This window comes from Dipodomys spectabilis, unplaced genomic scaffold, assembly GCF_019054845.1.
Source record: "Dipodomys spectabilis isolate Male_0828 unplaced genomic scaffold, ASM1905484v1 ptg000140l, whole genome shotgun sequence".
Taxonomy (NCBI): domain Eukaryota; kingdom Metazoa; phylum Chordata; class Mammalia; order Rodentia; family Heteromyidae; genus Dipodomys; species Dipodomys spectabilis.
This window is the reverse complement of record NW_024870817.1, coordinates 10,102,544-10,121,197: the sequence shown is the minus strand read 5'-3', so window position 1 is coordinate 10,121,197 and position 18,654 is coordinate 10,102,544. Positions and strand designations below refer to the sequence as shown.

Below are 18,654 nucleotides of genomic sequence, written 5' to 3'. Positions count from 1 at the left end.
TTTGAAGTTTATGACAAAATAACACTTCGAAGATGGTTTGGAAGAAATTTAACATTTCCAAATCACATCTGAAAAGACAAAAGAGTTGGAATTTTGCTGTGTGAAAATGTTTATGGATGGGTCTAGCTTGACAATTTAGCCTGTCGATGTGACTTTCACAGTCTGTCGCAGGCAGCTTGAAGGCAAGCCATCACACCTGTGACTCTGTGGTTGATTAATGAGTCCTTCAGCTCATTGCTACCATCTGAAGGAGGGCTGTGGCCTTTCTGAGCTTCACTGGTTTCTTCGTCTTAAACTGCAGTCCTGCCCGTGTATCTTCCATAAGAAAATCACACCTGGTTAAAACTAATGAAAACCTCAATATGTCATTTTCTAGACAAGTCAAAAAGCATGTAAAACTAGACACAAGATATATTCAAGTAATATGAAGGTAGTTTTTTCATGACCTGGCAATTCAAAGAATAACATGAAAAAAAGCTTCCTCAATGACATACTTCATAGTGTCAACTTTTAGAGTAGTAACTGAATTCTCTGTGCTTTAGGAGAACTTCTACACTACTGCTCTTTCGCTATATGGAGTGTATGTTTTCAGAAGTAGGATGGTTCTAATTCATGATGAGACAGTCATTTAGCTTTTAGTATCTATAAATGATTGATCTAATTGGGGAAATTTTTCAGCTTAATTTTTCACATTGCTTACCTTCACATGGTCCACAGAAAGTGTGGCTGACATTCTTAGAATGTTCTCTCAAGCTCAAGAAAGCAGTGCGACTGACTTTCTCCAATCTTGCTCTAGAAATTTAAAAGCTTTTGAAAATATACATTTAACTCCCTTCTTCTTAAAGTGTGAACTAGAGAAGAAAGTAAGAGGGGACAAAGAGAAGGGACTAAACCAGAGTTTAAAGCTAAAGTACAGTCTAGGACAGGCCACGGTAGGGGGAAATGAAGCTTGAGATGATAGGAATCTGTTTCCCTTCAAGGATCTGCACTATAGTTTTATTGTCGAAGCATTTTTGTATTTCTAACACCAACAATAATCAAATACATACTGAAATTCATTATATTTTATTTATTTTGGCAGTTCTCAGTTTTAAACTTGGAGCCTTGCACATTCTAGGCAAGCAACTTACCACTTTATCCCCAACCCAAATCATTTTTGCTTTACTGTATTTTTGCAAATAAAGATTCATATTTTTTTTTACCAGGGCAAAAGCCTCAGATGATAATTTCCACATAGCTAGGATTATATGCATGCACTATGACAGCTAGCCCCTTTTCTGTTTGCTTGTTCCTTCCTTCTTTCCTTCCTTCCTTCCTTCCTTTCTTTCTTTTTGTTCTTCCTTTCTCCCCCGCTCTTTTCCTCTATTTCTTTCTTTTAATAGTACTGAAGTTTTAACTCAGGGCCTGTGCTTGAACGCTAGCTAAGGGATCTCTTGAGCCATACCTGTTGCCTATTTTGCACTGGTATTTTTTTTAACATTTTTTTTTGGGGGGGGGGCTGGTCATGTGGCCTGAACTCTGGGCCTGGGCACTGTCCCTCAGCTCTTCAGCTCAAGGCTAGCGCTCTACCATTTGAGCCACAGTGTCACTTCTGGCTTTTTTGTTTTTTCTGCTTATGTGATGCTGAGGAATCGAACCCAGGGCCTCATGCATGCAAGGCAAGCGCTCTACCACTGAGCCACCTTCCCAGCCCCCCCCTTTTTTTTAAACATTTTTATTGTTATTATAAAGGTGATGTTCAGAGGGGTTACAGTTACATATATCAGGTAGAGTATATTTTCAACTTAGCGTTTATTAAGTAGCATTGCTACATTTGTTTACCCCTTGTCCCTCCATTTCTGTGCCCCCTTATTCTCCCAAAGACCGATAAACAAACATCCATCACAAAGAATGATACCATACTATTTGTAAGGAAATGGAAAGACTTGAAAAAAATTATATTCAGCAGAGTAAGCTCGACCCAAAGAAACATAGGGTACATGGTTTCCCTCATGTGAGATAGTTAGAATGTACCTACAAATCTACAAGTAAACACACTGGATGGTTAAAAAAAATACACCAGGACATGATGAATTATACAGGTCTCTGAGCATTCACAGACCGTTGAACCAAAGGAGGATATTCATAGGAGAGGAATAAAAAGGTGCAATACCTATATGCATGTGATCATATAAAATAATATTTACCAAAATGAACTCTAGGAAATAGAAGCCAGAGGTTTTTTTCCTTTGTTGCCATTTTTCTTTTCTTTTCTTTTTTTTCTTGCATAAGTTATTTTTCAAATAGGGTTTCATGAGTATACTGTCTCTATCTCCCAAGTAGTTAGGCTTACAGATGTGAGCCACCACAGCTGGCTCTAAATCCTATACACACCTCCCCCACTTTTGCTTTTGTTTTAGTTTTTGAACTTCCATCTTTGTTTCACACATAGCAGAGATTGCCAGCACAAGCTACAATACCTGAAGCCCTAAAATTCATTTTAAATATAAATACCTTTTACTCTTTATTTTAGATTTGAAACTCAGCTAGCTACATATACAGTATAAACTATATTTAAATGGCAGACGGAATCACAATACTCTAAGTGCTATCAATAAATGAGTAGCAAATAACTATTCTATTCTAGCAGTTTTCATCTTCTAAGCCATTAGACTAAGAAATCTTTTTTTGTATATTTTTTATTGTAAAGATACTGTACTGTATCAGTACTCATGCTACCAGTGACTAGACCACTTGTATGGTACGGTGATGCAATTATTCAGATCTCTACCACCAAGACAGGAGCATCACAGTTCAAGACCAACCTGGGTCAGCCTTATATGGCATTGTGATGTAATTATTCAGCTCTCTATTACTAAGTTTCCATTCCTCTATTACCAAGTTTCCATTCATTGATAATTGAAATTGATTGAATAAAAATAATATTCCCATACATATACCAACACTATAAAAATAAATATTTGCCTTTATTTTATCATGGCTTAGTCTTATGAAACTTCTTAAATATCATCATAATCATTGCTACCCAATTTCCTTCTTGAGGCTACAGTAAGAACTGTAGAATCAATAAGATTGTATTATCTATTAAACTCAATTTGTAATTCTTTTATTTGAAAATAGTTGGAAGGGTTAATTTTTGGCTGAAAAAAATATTGATTCCTTTAAGAACTTTACTGGATAGTGTTAACAATGGTTACTCAAGCATTCATAAAGTATTCTATGATTTCAACAAATATTCAATGTTATATCATGACTTAATGTTTTCATTAGCATAAGTAATATGGGATGATGTCATTGACAATTTATAACTGAGTATAGTGTACTTTGAACAAATTTATCATTATATTTATACTTCTCCCTCCCTTGTCCCCCCCATTTTCAATGTTTGATGGGTTTCATTACAAGATATACATACATACACATATATACACTTTATATATACATGTACACCTAACATACATGTTAGCCCCACAGTATCCTCTCCTCTTTTCCTTTTTCTTACTTCCTTTTCTCCCTGACTGTCTCTCCTTTACATACTCATTCTATTATCCTCACTGTTGTCGGCTTAGTCGTCAACATCATCACCACCATCATCATCATCATCATCATCGTCATCATCATCATTTTAGGCCTAAACTCTACAAATGACTGAAAAATATGAATGACATGAAAATAAATTAAAAATAACGATTGAAGCTTTACCTAGAGATTCTGATCTAATTGATCAGAAAGAGGCTTGTGAGTTTTTTTTAAATACTCTTCTATATTATTTCAGTGTCCTAAGCCTACAGGATATCTTTATGGTTATTTTGCTTACCAAAAAGAATAGAACACTTAATCCTATAGTACAGACCAATATCTCTCAAGTTGAACTAGAAAATAAAATTGTGGATCTTCTTTGGAATACTTAGATCTATTGTTGTTGTTTATATCTTGGACCAAAAGTCAGAAACTCTAGGCTTGGATCTCCTTTCTCTCCTTTGTGCTCTTTCATTGTAATTCTATGGAAACTTGCATGAGCCTCCATTAAGAATAACCCACTGTACTTTGCTATCCTCTGAGTTAATGGACAGCCTGGCCTGTATTTGTCCTATCTCTTTACCTGCTGTACCCAGTGAATATCTGATGGATTGTGAGTGTATTTATTCAAAGTCATGCTGGACTCAATAATGTGATGGAGGTGTTCCTTTTTCCCCACTTAAAATTTTTATTTTATTATCTTTAAGTAGCTATAAAAAAGAGTTGCCATCTCGGAAGTGGTGGTGCTGTGGCTCAAGTGATAGAATGCTCTCTTTGAGCTGAAGAGCTGAGCGACAGTGCCCAGGGCCAGAGTTCAAGCCCCATGTCCACACACACACACACAAAGTTACCATCTAACAAACCAGTTTATGAATACAGTGCTTCTTAATCAATGTCATCTCTTTCAACGTTCTCACCCATCCCTCCTAACCCCATCTTTTCCCTCGATCTTCTTCACTTTGTAGGATTTGCATTGAATGTTATGCCTGTGTTCTCCCTACCTTTCTCCTTCATTGGTCTGCCTGCCTCCCCTTGACCCAACCTCCCCTCAGCACAATATATTTTGTAGATTACACAATACTATTGTCTGTTAGCAAATATTTTCTTTGTATAATCAAGAAGTTCGAACTCTCCTTTATATACAAAGCTATGTATTTCCAGAAGTCCTAACTACCTTATTCTTAGGCAGCCTCTGTTAGGTCATTAGGGGCTGTCATCTCATAGGGAATGGTAGACTCTGGTCTCACTAGCTTTTTTTGTGTGTTCCTAGTGATGAGGTGAATATTCTTCTCTGCCACATGCTGCTACAGGTCCCAAAGCAAAAGGTCCAACTGACTGTGGATGGAAACCATTAAACTATGAGCCAAAACAAACCTTTCTTCTTTTTAGGTTGATTTTCTCAGTTATTTTCTTATAGTAACAGAAAACTAAGTAATACATAATAAAATAGTATCTATATTTTCCTATATAAACTAAGAAAAAAGATGTTTTTAAGAAGTACAAGGACCTCTAAATTTTTCCTTTTTTAATATTTAAAAATAATAAATATAGTGTCATTAAGACAAGATAGTCAATATTCTGTGAGGGCAAGGCTTCTGTCTCATGCAGTCCTAGATACCATCTCCAGTGGTAAATACTATACCAAAAGACAGATTCATCACACCATCTGCTGCCTCCGGGGAGATAAACTGCACATTTCAGAGTATGGCAACATTCCACCATAGCATAATGAAGAAAATGAAAACCATATTAGCAAACTGAATACTTTGAGGAAATTTCATTTTCAAATTGTGTGCTGTTTTGCTTGTAGAGAAGTAAAATTATTAAATAAAATGTGTGTGAGAGGAAGCAAATATTCTTCCTTGTAGCAACATTATTTCTAAGAAATGCATTAAAATCACACATATAATGCACATTTTCAGAGTTGTCATAAAAAAGACATGTAAAAGTATACACTATTTGGCTGAAGTCAAATTTCATCCTAAAATGCTTGTTACATTGTGGGCTAAAAGTTAAAAATAGACAATTAATTAGGAAACAACTTCACTTGGTTTGTTCTTCAGAAACCCCTGGGAACCAGTAAGTTCAGTTTAAGTTTATCCCACATAAGCCAGTTCAAAGCAGCAGACATAAACATACAATGTGGAAGTGTCCCAGGATCTTCTAATTCTATCAAGTTACTGATATGAGTAAGAGACATACTTGAGCCCTAAAGAACAGCCTGTGCAATTCCAGAACAGGCTGCAAGAGCATGTAGTGATGAAGAGCAAGACAGATCAGGTATACCTCTCCTGCCTGACCAAGGCCACTGTTAAACTAGCACATCTTGGTGGAAGAGCCATCAATCACACAATGAGTGCCCCATGAAGAACTTCTCATTGAAGCCCTATAAAATTAAGGCAAATAGCATTTTAGTGATAAACTACAAAGCCATTTGATCCATGAATTACACAGGCTCTGCAATTGCTTACACATGCCTGAGAGCCTTCAGAGAGAATATGAAACTATCTATAACTAACTCAATACTCTATTCATAGGTCTAAATAGGGCATGGTCCCTTTCTCCCCCATCCCCCCATCAGTCAGTTCATTTTCTAACGTGATCCTAAGCAGCTTAACATTCATTCACTGTGCCTATATGATGCAAATAGAAGTGATTTAAAAGTGAAATGCAATGAAGAAACTATCACTCCAAAATGCAGGCAAGTGTTTAACTTCTAATTAGTGAGTCATTTTACTTTAGCTGTAGTCTTCCCAGCTGTAGCCTCCACTCAGTCTCTCAGTTGAAGGAACCCTTAGTCCTGCTAGCAAATGATGAGTAATCCTGTCTCTGAAAGAAAGAGTATGTTGTCTTGGTTTTATCATATCACATAAAGGTGACTTGGAAAGGAACTGAAGTTAATATTATTATTGAAGGTTTTCAAAAGAGGAGAAAAATGTTGGTAGTACAAGTTAAATTGTTTTCTCCCCCTGCATGAAATCAATGATATAATTTTAGGTAGACAAATTTATAAAAAATAGTAATGTACCATCTCCTTAAACTTAACCAAATTAAATAAAAGCAGAAATGCTTTGCGTAGTTACAACTAAGGCAGGAGATGTATGAAGGGCTAGAGGAGAATCATTTATAGTTCATATCTTTTTGTACCATTTGAAACTACATAATAAGATAATGTTTTACTGTAAAACAGATTTCAATATTAATATGAATAGTCTGGATCTTAAAATATTTAAATTATAAAACTTAAAGATCTCAAATTTTGAAAAAACAAGGCCATCTTTAGAGCTCAATCCCTAAATACATCCTGTGAATTTCGCTTATAGTACAAGAAAGCACTATAGGTACAAAGGTACTATGGTATATCTGAAAATTAATAACACTGTTATACATAATTACTTGCAAAATATTAATAATACTATGTTATACATAATAATATGAACATTATTATTAGTTGTGGCTCTAATTTAGTTGCAGACATTAAATTTCTCTCATAATTATGCCACAGTAAAAATACTTTGAAAGAACATTTCCTCATCTTGTGTTGACACAGCAACATAATAAACATCTTTAATGATGATCAATAATCCCTAAAGCCTTCAATACTCTTCATTTGCGGTCTAAACCAGTAGACCTGCTCATAAGAACCTATGCTAAAACATTTTGTAGGAAACAGTGACTTTGGGATCTGAAAAGTATTTGACACGGGAAATGCTTAAAGAATCATCAGTGAAACAAAGAATGTGTTCTACACAAGCATGTTTTAAATAGCTTTGATTTATGACAAGAATCCATGTTAATGAATAATTAGGTAGAAGAAATTCATTGCAAAGTGAATTTTGGTTCATTTAGACAAGCATAAAATTCTCCCATGCCTGTATTTAAGAAAAATATTACAACTTCTTTTTCAAAATACTGCCAATTCTACATTTCTACCAATAGTATTTAACGTATTTATTTAGATTGCTTTCTTATCAAAGAAATATAGGTATTTTTATTTAATTGTATCTATTACCTTAAATAATATGTATTCACAAAATCTCTTCAAATATAAGAGAATTGGTCTCTCTTTCTACTAGGGAATCTCTTCCCTGCAGGTAACATAGCTGACTAATGGCCCAGATCTCATGCTTGTACATCTTCTATGGCATTTGTAACAACATTGTGAAGTGTGTGAAGTTCTTTGCAGCTAGAATAAAAGCAAGGGACATAGTCTGATGAATAGGAAGCACAGCGTCTCTCTATCTTAAGAACCCTTGAACCACATTGTATCAAAGAGGAACTATATCACATCTACTTTTTGGCAATACAAAATGGTGTTTGTTTTGTTTTGTTTTTCTAAACCAGGTGTAGTGGCTCAAGCCTGTAATCTCAACTACGTGGGAGGATAGTAATTGGAGGCTAGTCTAGGCAAAAGTGTTAATAAATCTCATCTAAAAAGACCAACTAGAAGTGTTGGCAACAATTAAAATCCCAGTTATATGGGAGGCAGAAGTAGGAGGGAAGGGGAAGGGAAGAAAAGGAAAGAGAGGGAAGAGGAAAGGTGAGAAGAGGATACAGAAGGAGAGGGAGCATTAGGGCAGGTTATGGGAGAGTTGACAAAAAGAGGAGCGGAAGCAGAAAGAAAAAGGAACTGAAGTGGTATAGTGTTTGCCTAGTAAGTATTCTTTCTGTAATGGATTATCACTCCCTCAGTCCCTAGCCACAGTTTCTAACACAGCCATCCTCCTTTTGGTTATCTACCTGGGTGATCACACTGTCTTAAAGTTCCTGTTCCTGTCACTCTGCTGCCTCAAGATGGTGCTCTCTTGTATAACAGTGCAAGTCCAAACTGAAGAGCTCTCCGACCTCAGTAACCACTGACACTCTCAGGTTTTTAATAGAAGAGAGCTCTCTTTCTCCAAATGATTGGATATGACAGAAGCAAAATTGAAATTGAGGAAAGAAGTCTGGGAGAGTCACTTCCTGTTAAAGTAGGTAGTAGCAAGCTAGTTTCTGAGAGAGATGTACATGTCAGAATAGGGAAGCAAACAGTAAAAATTCAAATGGATGGAAAACTGTGGATTAGTGTTAAAGAATTCATGTGTTATTCCATGTTGGGAACATGTTCTGATAAATGTGTTGTCACTTCGCAAACATCATAGAGTTACACAAACTAATATGGCCATCAGATATGTGGTCCCTTGGTTGCCCAACATACAGCATAACATATAGTAAATACTAATTTCATTTGAAATACATGGCTTCAATACAGGAGGTGCTCCAAAGTGTTGGTTGAGTGAGTGAAGCAAGCAAAGCCCTATAGAGGCATTGCAGAGAAATGGTTAGTAGCCAGAATTGAGCCAGAATCTGAGCACTTTCACTCAGAGCTCTGCTCTCTGAGCCATTGTTCCTTCAGCAGAAAGAATGATACTATACATGTACTTTACAAGGTTACTGTAGGATTATGGTTGAATATCTCTATATATTTCATGTAAATTATGCCAGGCATGTGCCAAAGTATTATCGCTGTTATCTTCATTGTCATCAGAATTATGACAGCTATTAGTATGGCATAGTAGATGAAACACTAGATACAGAGTCAGAGTCTTCCTTTTAACTACCAGTTGCACAGACTTGGTACCTGTGACCTGGAGCCTGTAGTTTCATATTTTCCAACCTTGCTCATACCTGTCTTTCATTACATGGTTGTAGTGAGGGTCAAAGGAGCTTCATGGGAAAACATTTTACACACTACAAAGGATCACAGACATATCCCAAGTTTTCTGCCAGAATAATAAAATATATATTTATGAGTCTGTTTGATTCAGATGCCAAACCCTTTAGCTCTAAGAGGTCTGAGGCTAAATTTATGTATTCTAACTACTACACATCTAGCTATCTCTAGGCAAAGCCATGTTGCTGTAGGACTTAGGGATGGGCATGCATTCTGTACTGGTAGGGAATCACTTACTCTCAGCCTTTGAGTGGAAGTGGAAATGTTTCTTTAGGGAAGTGGAGCATGAAATAAAATAAAAAACAACCAAATTTGAATGTGATGACATATGTAATGCATGTAATGGCTGTGAGGTGTGCACTCATAAAATCAAGCCTCCCCTTTTGCTTAAACCCACCCTTCCATCACCAGGAAGCCTGCTGCTGCTCCAGGAATTTACAGCTACAAGCAACCATAAACATTGTGCTAATGGAAACACAGGCTGAGAATGGTCACTGGAGAGTACAGTGAGTGCAGTTTGAGGCCAGAGACAATATTTTCTACTTTCTGCACACCACAGGGTTACATTATCATCTGATATAGGGGAAAGGCACTTGAATAATAATTATTATTAAAAGCAAACAATCAACTCCACAGATCAATGGCTCTTTTCCAACGTGTTTTCTAATCTCTGTTTCCTCTCAGATGCATGGTTATTGTCCACCTGGAAAAGTCCCAATGTGATAGCCAGAAATCTGCCACCACCACCCCTTCTGCTGTTCCTGCCATCATATTTAATTGTGTTTGCTCAACTTGAAGCCAAACTCATATGCAGTATATTTAGATGGTTAAAATAGCATAGCATTACACTGTATTCACAGATTATTTTCAATACCAAAATTCTTGGGAATTAATCTGGAATAAATAAAGAAAAAAAGAAGCACCATAAATTTGTTTCAGTGACAAGGAAAACAATATCAAAATGGCAATCTGGAGATCCGCCATGAATGAAGGAATAGAAGGTTTCTTTGGTTCCTCTCCTGAAAATGCAATCACCATCTCATTTGCTAGTCTCAATTTATTTTGAAGTGAGTGAGAATGAAGGCTAAGAACGAACAACCAGAAACTATGAAAAGTACTTTTATTACTCCAAAAGATCAATGTACAATCTCTGTATTTATTCTTATAGAGCATTAAAGGTAAAACTGTAGAGCTGATATATATGTTGATTTTCTGAACCTCTAAGGAGTTTTTATTTCCTACAATGGCAAACATTCTAAATTGAAACACATATATCATTAATATGTATTCAGAGTCTCTTACTAAAGTCTCGGCCACTATATGTGTCTTCTAATGGCTCAAAATCAAGTGGGATGTCAGCAGCTCATGACTGTGATCCTAACTACTCAGTAGGCTGAGATCTGAGGATTACTGTTTGAAGCCATACCAGGCAGGAAAGTCTGTAAGACTCTTTTCTCCAATCAACCACCAAGCAGACAGAAGTAGAGCTGTGGTTCAAGTGGTAGAGTGCCAAACTTGAGCAATAAAGCTCAGAGACAGTGTCCAGGCCATGAGTTCAATCCCCAGAAACAGGACAAAAACAATCACTTAATTAATTTACATAGGCTAGGTTGGATACTTTTTTCTTTGATAAAATTTGAGTTTGAACTGGAGGTTTTATGCTTATTAAGGAAGCACTGTAGTCCTTAAGCCATACCCCTGAGTTAACTGCAGTATTACAGATATCTATGTAGCAACCTCATATAATCTATGATTTCTTGAGCTTATTAAGAACTGAGTTTCTTAACTCAGTAGAGCTCAAAGTAGAGTATAAAATAGAGTGACTAGGAGAATCATTTTAGATAAGAAGAAAATATCACTTTTTTTTTAGCCCCTGATGTAGATGGTGAAGATGATGTGAATTGCTAAGTAAATGACAAGTTCTAAGACCATAAAAATGGGAAAGAATTAAAGAACCCAAAGAACATGGAGAAGGGCAACCTACTTAGCGCATCATGAATTGAAGGAAAATATTTTATAGAAGAGGCCATACAATGAATAAAGAACATATTTCTGCCCAGACTCAGGCAGCTACATAAAGGTTTGTTCTGCTTTTGGAATCAGCACAGGACCAGCCTGGGAAACAAAGGTCAGCATTGTCTCAGATAGAAATATTGCTGGTCTCCCCATATTTACTGTTTCATGGATTGAACTATTCACTTCTTTAGCCTTTATCTTTGGATGGACTCTTGGCCTTTTAAACTGTTTTCCTTTTTTTGCTCATTTTCTCACTTGGCTTTCCAGACCTATGGGCCCACTTCCTGGTCTGGCCTGGCCCGATTCTTGTTCTAACCCTCATTATTAATTTAGATCTTGAATTTCCATAAGCTTGGTGGTCTGAGGGCTTGATTTCACAACAAATCCTTAATGAGCTTTACTATTTCCTTACTTGACCAGAACAAACACTGATGTTACTATTTTTAAAAAATGTTTTATGCTTTCAACTTTTCAAAATACTCCTTTAAGCTTTAACACTCTTGGTTGTCTCAACGATTGACCTGAAGTAGCTATAAAGTTATTCTTATTTTTTTTAAGGAAATCTATAGTCAAATATAAGTTCCTGAAAACCCACGGAACCTTTCCCATCTCCATTTTGTGTGTGTGTGTTGAAGGAGGCCTGGTTCACTCCTAGTATCTCAAAATAGTTAAATTCACAGTGGTCTGCTTATTATATATAGGCACAGTGGAATATAAAAGGTAAATCCAATGGGCTTACTTTTCTCAAACTTATTCATTGTTATGTATTTGAGTACATTTCTTTTTGCAACATTATGATATGAGACAAAACTCACAAGTTCATTCATATACATAGCCATAATGTGGAGATAGATTAATACATGTATACTATTAAGGAAGAAGGTAAAAAAGAAGATGTTGCTATTTTTTAGTGAAATGAAGAGAAAGAAGTAAGGACATTTATTTAGCTGAGCTGCTCTAGACTTCTCTTGCAGCTTGGCTTAACACCAAAGATCATGGATAAATGCTACATCTACTAGATGCTGAATGGCATATTTAACTCTCATTGTAAAAGTTCAGTGTTCTTGGGGTTTGATTTTCAGATTACTATATTGGCCCAAAATTTAAAGATCCATTTAAAAAATATTTTCAGGAAATTCCAAAAAAAAGGAAAAGAGAATGAGAATAGAATTTCCTTACTGGTTCAATAGCAATCCAAACTCATGAGTAAGATTCTGGAAAAAAAATGGGCAAGTGAGAGAAGAGATTAAATCCTCTCAGGTGTCTTCCTCTTTCTAAAGGAGATCAATTAGGTTCATTGTGGCTTGTGGTAAGTGGTAGTTGGTGGCAGAATACTTTTCATACCATTCTTGAAAAATCTAAGGCACTTATTAAGATGAGATTCTAGCTGCTTTTATTAAAAATTCATGACCCTTTTCCAGGAGAACCATTTTGACCTGATACTGCTGGCTACCGTCATGGGAGCTCTTTCACTCCCTCCTATATATATTTCAGGGATAGAGATTTTAATGATTACTATCTAATTAAAATATATCTATTATTAATTATTAAATGAAAATAACAATATATAATTCTGGTTAAAACACAAATTCCCTTAGAAGTGGATTCTTACATAATTGCAAATGCTTTAAGTTTTGAAGGATGTCTTGCCTTTAGACTATCATTTACTGTATTAGAAGCAATGATTCACAGCTGAAGAAAAAAATAGTAGACTATAATACACTTCTAAATGAACTTCAAACATTTCAAATAGCAGGGGAAAAACGTATCATCTACTCTTTATTTCCAGACAGGCCTATAATGTTTTGTATATATCATGAAACTAGAGTTTCAGCAGAGTTCTCTCCTTCATCAACTCCAAGTCTTACTTCTCCAAACAACTCTGGGGCACAGCCTGAGCACCACTGAAGTGCATGGTACATGGATTTGGTGCTCTCTAGAGCACTGCCAGGTAGAAGTCTATAGTTGGGGCATCTCTGCCTTTCTTGTGGAAGTTCTGCATTGTTCAAGTTGGCCCATAGTGGGTGGATGATGTTAATTCAGATTAAGAAAACCATTATGACCACATATCTAAGCCACAATTTTCATTGGCAAGCTAACAATTGTTCTGTAAATACTCCATTTGTAAAGTACTTCTATTGCTCCTCTTTTATGATGTTTTCTTACATGTACACAGGTTTTGCCAGGATGATTTGATAATTTTACTACGTCATTGTCATTATTTTCTCTTTCAGGAAAAATGGTAGTCAACATTTTTGCAAAAAGATATGGAAATATATTACAAAGACTGAACAGAAAATAATTTTCAGCTACAAGTAAAGAGATGATGTGTGAAAATAAAACCAGCTTTATACAAATGTGTGTGTGTGATTTGAAAATGTAATGATTGAAAATGTAAAATTCAGTTTTGAAGGTTTATGTCTTAGAGTTTTCACTAAAAGCTTTTAAGGTATTTTAAACAATTGATGCAAAATATAAAGAAGTTTATATATATTTTAAGTATAAGATCTAGATCTATATTCATATTACTAGTTTATGGGATGATACCAGTTAGTTTGCATGTGTACAAAATAATATGCAACTGAAGCTATAGCAAAATGCTAAAATAACTGACTAAAAGGTAAAAAAAATCATTCATGGCAGTTTTCCTTATATGTTTCCCTGATGAGGTGAGTTGATTTTGTCTGGCATCTTGTGAGTACTCATTAAGTTGTTAGAGGCAAAGACCAAGTATGATAAAGATGTTCAAATCAATAACTTTTAATGTTAATAATAGTGAACTATTAAATTCACAAAATCAAAGCTGCTTCAAATTAATACTAAACTTAACTTCATTCTGAAACCAAAATTTGCACATGCTTGTTATGGATAACAGAATTTAGAAGTTTTAGTTATATACTTTTTGTCATACTTTCTTTTAAAGGTGAAAGACTAAAGAGGAAGAAAACAAAAGAGATTCCCCTACTTATACAATGTTTCACTTTCCAAAAATATGACATACACTCAAATACTCACACACACACACATACACACAAACACACATATATCCACACCACACATTACCACCACTCTATATCAACAATCTTATTACCTGTTTTTGAGCAGTACACTGAAGGTCATCTTATCCAGTCCCAGATAATTTGGCAGTAAGTTTGACCAATTCCAGCTCCATTTTGTGATGGCTGACTGTTGATAAATGAGAAGACACTATTGTTAGTTATTAATCAGAGTTAATATGATCAGTAAATTAAAGCTCCAGCTGTGATAGACTAACTAAGAAGGAGGGGGGTCTAGAACAAGGACTTAGACAGATAACATCAATCATGTCCATAGAAAAAGGTTTTTATTCCAATAAGACAGCAATTAATTTATAAATCCATTTGGGATGTAGTCATTATTTATAAAAATATAAATCAGTTTCTTGAGTCATTATTCTTCTGAGTGTTAATGGCATTTACTCAACAAGTTTCTTTGGGAGAGTGCTTTTTTGAGAAACAAAGAAAAATAATTGGCAAGTTTTTCATGTATCATATCACTTTGTAGATTCTTTGTTAACACCTAAATTTTCTATTTAAAAAGCTAAGAAGTGCTAAGATTGAAAATACAAGAAACAGCCTAGTGAGAGTACAATATCAATATTACCTTTTGGTTAAGGAAATGCTTTAAAAGGAACATCATAAATACCATCAAATATAAATAACATAAATGATTTTTTCTCATTAATAGATAATTTCACAGAGAAGTAAAGGGAAAAATTACTGTGAAAAATAATCTCGTAATTCAGAACTGAACAAAACATGCCATTTATTTAAATGAAGTAAGGATAATTTAACAGCTACAATAATTATTTATGGTTTGGAGAAAAGTAATGTACAATGTAGGAAGGCAGGCAATCAACTCTAAGTGTATAACATATTTTGTTTTAAAGTATTATTGATGTTTCTGTTCCTTAAAACTAAATAGTTTGGATAATAAGAGTCCAGTCTGATGCTTAAAATCCAACAAGAGCTATCCCTTGTCACCTGCTGATTAATTGAGCACTACAATGCTGTCATAGAGCAGGAGAATTCTGCCCCAGGTTGTCAGCCTTTGAAGGTCTTATTCTACCACAGTATTGATGAATGCAGGCACGAGCTGTAACAGGCATGGTAAAAATATTATCTGCATGCTGAATTAGGCCATTGTTTTAATTCTCATTTTCATCAGAGCTCTAGGTCAAGCAATCCTTCTCTTTTCCCCTGTTATTTCAAATTCTCTGTCAAGAAGTTTCTGGGAAAAAGCCAGCCAGAGATAAATAAAGCTAAAGCAACTTCATATTTCAAACACTTTGGTGGAGGAGTGATCTTTTTATTGAAACTAGTGAAACATAGAGCTTAAACAATTTCATAATTTGTCATTTAAAGACTCACTGTGTTCATCAAAGTTAGTGTATTCTAAATATCTTGGCTCTATGGTGATGAGAATATTCACTTTAAATGTAAGGAATATATACATTTATCTGATACATTTTTGGGCGATTCAATGTCTGTAGTGACTGTGTATATTGGCAGTGGGAAATTTAGGATACCAAATAGAGAAGGACATTATATAAAATGTCTGCTTCTTCAGGCTTTCTCTAGCTACAGCCTAGCAAATATTCCCTTGCCCACGGCCAACTGACCAAGTCAGAAGTTAAGTTTTCTAGATCTATAAATCAGTTTCACAAATAGAAGGTAAAATATAGAGCAAGTGAATTTAACCAAAGGGTTCGTTATGTACATGTATGGAAATATCACCCTAAACCCATTTGTACAATTACTTTCATAAAAAAGAAAAAATTACTAGTTTTTAAGTGCATTATATACTATGATACTCTGAAATAATAAGTCATTTTAAAGGAGAAAAAAAAAGAAGCAAAATAACTTTCAAAAGTTAATCTGGGCTGGTCATATAAATAAGCACATGACCTAATGCTTCCTAACAAATACAATTTATGAGCAAATATTCACAGACAAAGCATTGTTTTGCCCATGCAGAAAAAAACATACATTTAAATTAAATTTTCCACTTAATGGACACATACTTGATCTACCATGTGTTCACTGAACACCTTATTCACATGGAAAGGGTTAAAGGCAGAAGGCGCATCTTCCACATTCCTTAAGGGCATCTTTAAAGGCTGGATGGGCAATGGCTTTTCCTCTGAACCCTTCATAGAAAACAGCTGTTCTTTTAAATATTCCTTCATGGGGGGAAAAAGAAAGTACAAGTCAGGATGTTAAAAAGAATACACTCTTTTTTTTAACTGATCCAAACCCACATTTGACCCTCAATTTGTGAGATTATAGTGTCTGACTTGCCTAGGAAGAAACATAGTAGAGTATCAATCAGTATTGCAATAAACTTACCAAAAGTAGGTTTATTTAATGTAGGGTACAGATTTTAAAAAATTAATAAACTCTTTTATACTTGAGTGAATGCTGGATATTTCAGCATCTTCTCCCTAGGCATTGTCTTATCATTGGTTCGTGAGTTTTGCCATGCTGGTTACCAAAACTTGATCCCAGAGCCTGACAAGGATTGCTTCTCCTTTCACCATGTGATCATGTGTACTTGCTCCCTCCTCCAGGCTTAGCACATCACTATGTATGTTGATATTTTATTCCAAGTAATGTTATTCTATGCAGAATTATTCATAATGCAACCACCATTTCCTTGCTCTGGACTGAAAGCTATCAAGGTTCAATAAAAGCTCAAAATACATCACTCAAATATTCCAAGTTCCAATGCAGTTCTAGGTAAACTTATTGCATTATACCTCATTTCCCTCCTCTAAATACATGTGGTGAATAATGTGAATGTAGTTTGTAGGACTATTTTTGTAAGACAACAAATTAAAATGACTAAGAAGTCTACCATCAACTAACAAATGCTTATTTAATGAATAAAAATAAAGATTATATGTAACAATGGATTTTTTCCTTTAGAATAAGGTTCAGAATGTTGGAGCTAAAAGAAATTCAGGGATCATCTGTAAACTCTTACTACTGAGAATCTGGTACATAGATCAGCAGAGTCAGCCTCACTTGGGAGCTTGTTAGAAAACAAAATTGTATTCCCTACCAAATCAGACTCTGTCTGGTAACAGGAATTCCCAAGAGATGAGGAAGAATATGAAAAACTGAGAAAATCTAGCTCAGTATCACACTCAATTCTTGGCTCTGAAAGAGCAAAAGTCAAGCCTGAGGCCAGAGACCTGTGAGGGATAATTACTGAGGCTAGGGTCACATGTCTAGTCTCAGTTCACTGTGTGTGTGTGTGTGTGTGTGTGTGTGTGTGTGTGTGTTTCCCCTTGTTCTTCTATAGTTTTAGAAATGTTCACTGTATCATTTGTGGAAGGCAAATTTCAGAAGTTAATAGCCCTAAAAGTCTAGTGAAACCATTGGTAAACGTAGCAATGTTAGCTATATCTTAAACTTATTCATTGTGGAGAATATCTCTTTAGAAAGATAAATTCTGTAGGAGAAAAATGAGGGAAGGGGTAACAGGTTTGACAAGAAATGTACTTATTACCTTACTTATGTAACTGTAACCCCTCTGTATATCACCTTGAAAATAGGAAAAAGAAAAAAGAAAGATAAATTCTGTAGTGTAGAATACACATAGGCATCTCCTAAATACTATCTGATATGATGAAGCCATCCAAAAAGAATTTTATACCTAAATTTAGGTAACCAGATCTAACCAAAAGCTTTGTTTGTCATGATTTAATATTCAACAATTTGTCACTAGGTAATAATTATCCTGTCAATGTCTTATCTATAACTACTTCAAGATAATAAAAATATATTTTAAAAAATATTTTAGTCTGGTGCCTGTAATCCTAGCTAACCAGGAGGCTGAGATATGAGGATCACAGTTCAAAGCCAGCTTGGGCAGGAAAGTCCATGAGACACTTATCTCCAATAAAACACCAGAAAACCGGAAGTGGAACTGTGGCTCAAGTGGTAGTGCGCTAGCCTTGAGCTGAAGAGCTGAGGGACAGTGCCCAGGCCCAGAGTTCAAGCCCCATGACCAACAAAAACAAAAAATTTTTTTTAAAGAAACCAAGAAAATTAAGTTTCAGTTGACATTTTTAAACTACATATTCTTCCAGAGTAGAAAACTAAAGCTGAAACTTGAAGAGTACACAGACATGTACATTTTTATGGTAAAAGAACCAATCATTTCTTGTAGCAATATTTAAAATATTCATTTTACCTATAATCAAATTACCAATTATAAATTTATTCAACATCAATAATAAATTAACAAAATATATACATCAAAGCTTCTTTCTCTACCTTTCACATTTTCTCTTCTCACCACTTAAGCACCACTTAAGTGTTTTTCCTTTCAGATGAACTCAACTACCACATTTACTGAAG

General features: G+C 35.1%; 1 protein-coding gene across 1 annotated transcript in view; it reads right to left on the bottom strand.

The window, feature by feature from the left end:
• Positions 1-18,654, bottom strand: part of Kiaa0825 (KIAA0825 ortholog) — a 402,774-nt gene that overhangs the window by 181,995 nt on the left and 202,125 nt on the right. Inside the window, exons 18-19 of the mRNA XM_042691026.1 lie at positions 16,311-16,469; positions 14,340-14,434 (exon numbers count right to left, since the gene is read on the bottom strand). Of these exons, the coding sequence (XP_042546960.1) occupies positions 14,340-14,434; positions 16,311-16,469 (254 nt within the window). The remainder of the gene's footprint in view (positions 1-14,339; positions 14,435-16,310; positions 16,470-18,654) is intronic.